Raw genomic sequence first — 856 nt, 5'->3', positions numbered from 1 at the left:
CTTACGGCTTTAACTCAGGAATGTATTCGGTTCTCTGTATAATGAACCGCAATGTCGAAAATGCCTTGATAAGGAATTAAATATAAAATGCGTGAGAACAAAATTTTAGCATGGGGTCTGAGAAAAAACGGAAATGAGATCCCTGTAAAAATTTTTGAGGCCACTTATGCACTTGCAAAAAAAAGGTATACAATTATATTTACTTTTGAAATTTTGCCAGTTTGGGCCAACACCATATGTATTGCTTTATGTATTTTTATTCCCATTTTGACGGGTATATTATTTCGTTTGTGACGTAAAAAAAAATAATTTTTTGGAGGTTTTTTAAAAATTTCAGATATAAAAAAATGAAGCTGTAATTCTTTATAATATTTAAAGTCCCCTAGCATCTTCCGCCCCAAGCAGGACCCAGATTAAGACGGCATGACTTATCACCTGAAACAAATAAGTTTGGTTCAAAGACTCCATATCAGACAAAGCGGAACTTACGAGGATTTGGGCTTGGAATCGGGTTCTTCGGTTTCTCCCAAGGTCTCTTTCCTTCTTGCCATGGCCATTCCCAAGTCTTGACCAACCTAACTATGCAAACAAGAATCGAAAGTAATGCCAGGGTCTTCATTTTTCTACTGATGTTTAAGTTGTTGAAAGGTTGCTAAACGATTTGACAAGGGTTATAAAAAGATTAAAGATTTGTCAAGCTTTTTTATTTTTACCGCAGCTACAGCTTGAAAAACAGGACAGGTTCATGAAATAACCAAATCATTAAATCATCGAATCATCGATCCATCAAATTATAAAATCGTCGAATCGTCAAATTCAAAAATCATAGAATATTAATTCATTTAAATCAATACAA

General features: G+C 34.0%; 1 protein-coding gene across 1 annotated transcript; it reads right to left on the bottom strand.

Annotated features, from left to right (window-relative positions):
• Positions 1-239: 239 nt before the first annotated feature.
• On the bottom strand, positions 240-619 carry LOC108005547 (accessory gland-specific peptide 70A-like). Its single transcript, XM_017068841.4, has 2 exons — positions 490-619; positions 240-435 (listed from the first exon to the last, which is right to left on the bottom strand). Exons 1-2 carry the CDS (start codon positions 617-619, stop codon positions 383-385), a joined length of 183 nt encoding a protein of 60 aa, XP_016924330.3. The 3' UTR covers positions 240-382.
• Between the last annotated feature and the right edge of the window lie 237 nt (positions 620-856).

The sequence above is a fragment of the Drosophila suzukii genome, chromosome 3 (genome assembly GCF_043229965.1).
Source record: "Drosophila suzukii chromosome 3, CBGP_Dsuzu_IsoJpt1.0, whole genome shotgun sequence".
NCBI classification, from domain to species: Eukaryota; Metazoa; Arthropoda; class Insecta; order Diptera; family Drosophilidae; genus Drosophila; species Drosophila suzukii.
Note: the sequence above shows the minus strand (reverse complement) of the source record. Positions and strands in the feature narration are given on the sequence as shown.